Source organism: Limulus polyphemus, unplaced genomic scaffold (assembly GCF_000517525.1).
Source record: "Limulus polyphemus unplaced genomic scaffold, Limulus_polyphemus-2.1.2 Scaffold3501, whole genome shotgun sequence".
Taxonomy (NCBI): Eukaryota; Metazoa; Arthropoda; class Merostomata; order Xiphosura; family Limulidae; genus Limulus; species Limulus polyphemus.
Window position 1 is genome coordinate 7,076 of NW_013669111.1, and position 4,929 is coordinate 12,004.

A 4,929-nucleotide genomic window follows, 5' to 3' on the forward strand; every position below is an offset into this window, starting at 1 on the left:
TACACAACCTACACTTGTCACCGACTAGACGTAGTACACAACCTACACTTGTCACCGACTAGACGTAGTACACAACCTACACTTGTCACCGACTAGACGTAGTACACAACCTACACTTGTCACCAACTGGACGTAGTACACAACCTACACTTGTCACCAACTGGACGTAGTACACAACCTACACTTGTCATCGACTGGACGTAGTACACAATCTACACTTAATGTTTACACTGAATAGTGAGAAACCAACTTTCAGAACAGAAATTGCTTGCAAGAGGTTGAAAATAAATCTAAATCTCTTAAGAATGTGTTTTACCTTCGTTTTTTTTTTCATATTTTTCAAGTTTAATAGATAACTTCAATGAGCTACATACAATGATTTTTTATTACATTCTGGTTTTGTTTCTCCTAGTGGTAACTTAACATTTTAAGTAATTCTAAGTTACCTATCGCAAGGAGGAAACTTTCTCAAAATAAAACTTATGACAGTTCACTCAATACTCGTATCTATTACAAGATGTACTTACCCCCTGAAAGTGACGACATGTGATGAAGTTGCAACAATTGTTGAAGGAGAGGGGGGAAGGAGAAAAAGAAAAAAAAAGTATCATCCTTAAGCCACATGAATGCTGAACAAACAACTCAAATCTATTTTGTTAGTAGGAGTTAATATATGTTAATTTTGTATTTCATACTGTTGTTAAAACTTTAATGAACTTTAAGCCTAATGGTGGTACATTACAACAAACAAATAATAAAATTAAGAGGACCACTGCCACATTTTTACACAGACACTGATCCGTTCCAACTTCCTAGATTAGAAGGGACACCATTTTCATTTATAAAAATACTAAACACAATTTAATATAGAGGGGACACCTTCAAACAGCCATAGCCATAAAAACCAATAGTACACGGACACTTCACATCTGTATGTTTAATAACTAAAATAGGGATGGCCCAAATAGTTAATAAACTCAGTTAAAAGAAAAACAATAATTCTACACACTTACTTGCTTATTCAGGAAATAAGTCGAACAAACAAATCCCACAGGAAGTAGTAGACCAAAATATTTAACGTCAACCGTCAGGATAAAAAAAACAAAGAATATACAGTAAATTCCACATGAAACAATGATGAAAAAAATCATTAAAATGTAAACAAAACTGAATGGTTTTTAGCATTAGAAGAATAATTTATTTTAATACAAAACATTTTAATGTTCAGCAGAATGATGCTGATAAACTATACAACTATTCTATAGGTGAAAATATAAAAAAAATCAACTTTGATCTAGTCATAACAATATAATTATCTCTTCATTACATAATAACTATATCGAGAGAAGATAAAATCTATATTAGATATTTGAGCTGACTAGTTTTCATGACACAGTTACCATTATTAGGGTAACCAAAAACTAGTCGGCTGAAATTTCTAATAAAGAACTAATCTTTCACTGTGCCAAAAAACATTAGTTTTGTTTTTGTAATTTTAACATAGAAGTAAAAAGTCTCTTAGAAGAGATTAACATAATAATTATTTTAACCCACTGACGTCAACTGCTCCAAATGCATGCAGAATTTTTGCAAGCCGTACACCGTATACGGCACACTCGCATTCAACTGCAGGAGGTGGACCGTACCCTATACGGGAAATCTGCGGTTAACAACACTGTATTAAAAGCTAAATATAGAGAGGATATTTGGACGAATATACGTGATATACCCGATACGTTATTATTTAACTTCCTGTTCAGTATTGAAGATCTGGATTAAACATAAAGTTGTGCACTAATAAGAGTTGCTCGTAAATTAATAATATTTTCAAATAAGCTAAAAAATTCTATAAAACAGTAAAAAAAAATGAAGATTAAATTTGTCTGAGAGCAATATTAACAGAAAAAAAAAAACAATAGAGCTTTTGTTATTTAAGGTTTACAAAAGTGATACGAATAAAATTCATAAACTTGGGGAAAGACAAATGACAGCTAAGAAATCCATAAGGTTACTCTCTCGAAACATACAATCAAAATCGAACAGAGAGAATCTTTTATCCTTCTATCCTTTATATATATTATTACAATAAACTCACACACACAATATTTACTCTTTTTCTTCTTCCATTTATATATATATCATTAATATGACCATAGAGAACAATTAGGTATGAGTTAAAGTCATTTTAATAACACATAAAAACTCTTGTAAAAGCCAATATTTCTCAAGACATTAAAAGTTATTTTCTATACCACCATATTATTACTATTACTATAAATTGAAAGAACCGTTAATTTTCAATAAAACTGGAAAACATTCATTTATTAATTCAATTAAGTGGTCCATAAAAGTAGAATTTGCCTGCAGTAGCATTAGTGATAACTTACCGTGCGAGTGTTTGCGCTGACTTTATGTACACCAGCTATCAACTTGATGACATCAGCATTCCCATGTTTGGCCGCCCAGTGTATAGAGTTCTGGAAATGAAACGTTACGAACACGTTGATAGCCTTGTAATACATCAGATATTTATATCAAAATAACAATATCTTGCCACATGCAGTGCCAATTAAACCTTGAATTGCTTTCGTCTGAATCTTGCAGTTGAACCTAGCATATTGTATCAGTAAAAATACTTTTGTTGTCCTTATAGTGTCAGTAAAAATACTTTTGTTGTCCTTATAGTGTCAGTAAAAAATACGTTTGTTGTCCTTATAGTGTCAGTAAAAAATACGTTTGTTGTCCTTATAGTATCAGTAAAAATACGTTTGTTGTCCTTATAGTGTCAGTAAAAATACGTTTGTTGTTCTTATAGTGTCAGTAAAAATACGTTTGTTGTTCTTATAGTGTTACATATATGACGCATACTTTAATTAGAAACTCTGGTTGTAATGGTCCAGTTAACAGACACATAACCAATTATCAGAAATACTGTTATATGTACAACACATAATTCAGTTTGGCTCACTGGCTGTAATGGTCCAGTTAACAGACATATAACCCATCATGAGAAATACTGTTATATGTACAACACATAATTCAGTTAGAACAACTGGTTGTAATGGTCCAGTTAACAGACACATAACCCATGATGAGAAATACTGTTATATGTACGAATGATGGGTTATGTGTCTGTTAACTGGACCATTACAACCAGTTGTTCTAACTGAATTATGTGTAGTACATATAACAGTATTTCTATGATGGGTTATGTGTCTGTTAACTGGACCATTACAACCAGTTGTTCTAACTGAATTATGTGTTGTACATATAACAGTATTTCTGCTAATTGGTTATGTGTCTGTTAACTGGACCATTACAACCAGTTGTTCTAACTGAATTATGTGTTGTACATATAACAGTATTGCTTATGATGGGTTATGTGTCTGTTAACTGGACCATTACAACCAGTTGTTCTAACTGAATTATGTGAAGAAATACTGTTATATATACAACACATAATTCAGTTTGGCTCACTGGTTGTAGCGATCCACATAAACAGACACATAACACATGACATATCACCACCTGTGAAGCAATGAATGCACTAATCCCTGTTAACGGGATCTGTAGGCTCATAAAATTTACTTTTTAATAAAGATTTTTAAATAAATAATATACAACTATCAGAAACAGAATCACTCTCCTCAACTTTAGGTTTAACAGCAGTAATCCCACTATGTTTTTCTCTGTTTTATGCTTAGAAACCGAAAATAAATTGTACACACATACGTATTATAACAAACGTTTCATAAGATAAGAAAAAAAGGAGTGGCTTGGAATACATTGACCAATAAAGGAGTGGCTTGGAATACACTGACCAATAAAGGAGTGGCTTGGAATACACTGACCAATAAAGGAGTGGCTTGGAATACACTGACCAATAAAGGAGTGGCTTGGAATACACTGACCAATAAAGGAGTGGCTTGGAATACACTGACCAATACTACCTTAATTAGTTATCACTTTAATATCTAAACACTGACCGATCACGTCTGGTGTTACAAAAACTTCTTGTATACAGTTACATCATTATACCCGAACATCAGTTTATTGGAGTGTTACAACCTGTACACATCTACCCGAGATAACTCTCGCTCATTATAAAACCAGGGTGAAACCTATACTTACAAACTGTCAGGTAAAAATCCCGTCGGCATCACGGATCAGTGCAGACAGCAACGAGTAATACAGTTTGATCCAATGAATTGTAACAAACACCAGCACATAAAAGAGAAGAAACAGTAAAAACGTAAAACAGTTACAGTGTTCATGTACATTTTCAAACCATCTAGTAAAAACTTCATGAGAATTTTAATACACCTTACGATGATAATGTGAATGTCACATGACAGATCTTATTCCATACGGAGTTTCTATAGGTTAATAATTTATCGTGACTAAACAGATCGTATTCCACACGGAGTTTCTACAGGTTAATAATTTATCATGACGAAACAGATCGTATTCCATACGGAGTTTCTACATGTTAATAATTTACCGTGACTAAACAGATCTTATTCCATATGGAGTTTCTATAGGTTAACAATTTATCTGACTAAACAGATCTTATTCCACATGGAGTTTCTATAGGTTAATAATTTATCTGACTAAACAGATCTTATTCCACATGGAGTTTCTATAGGTTAATAATTTATCGTGACTAAACAGATCTTATTCCATACGGAGTTTCTATAGGTTAATAATTTATTGTGACTAAACAGATCTTATTCCATACGGAGTTTCTATAGGTTAATAATTTATCGTGACTAAACAGATCTTATTCCATACGGAGTTTCTATAGGTTAATAATTTATCGTGACTAAACAGATCTTATTCCATACGGAGTTTCTATAGGTTAATAACTTATCGTGACTAAACAGATCTTATTCCATACGGAGTTTCTATAGGTTAATAACTTATCGTGAC

General features: G+C 32.5%; 1 protein-coding gene across 3 annotated transcripts in view; it reads right to left on the minus strand.

Moving 5' to 3' along the window:
- The window catches only part of LOC106469468 (ankyrin repeat domain-containing protein SOWAHB-like), a 20,559-nt gene that overhangs the window by 2,673 nt on the left and 12,957 nt on the right, over positions 1–4,929 (minus strand). For 2 of the 3 annotated variants that reach the window (XM_022397996.1, XM_013929964.2), the window contains 3 exons: positions 2,388–2,477; positions 1,014–1,016; positions 528–530 (listed from right to left, as the gene is read on the minus strand). In XM_022397996.1, coding sequence (XP_022253704.1) covers positions 528–530; positions 1,014–1,016; positions 2,388–2,477 — 96 coding nt within the window. The remainder of the gene's footprint in view (positions 1–527; positions 531–1,013; positions 1,017–2,387; positions 2,478–4,929) is intronic. The other variant, XM_022397995.1, reaches the window with a different exon arrangement.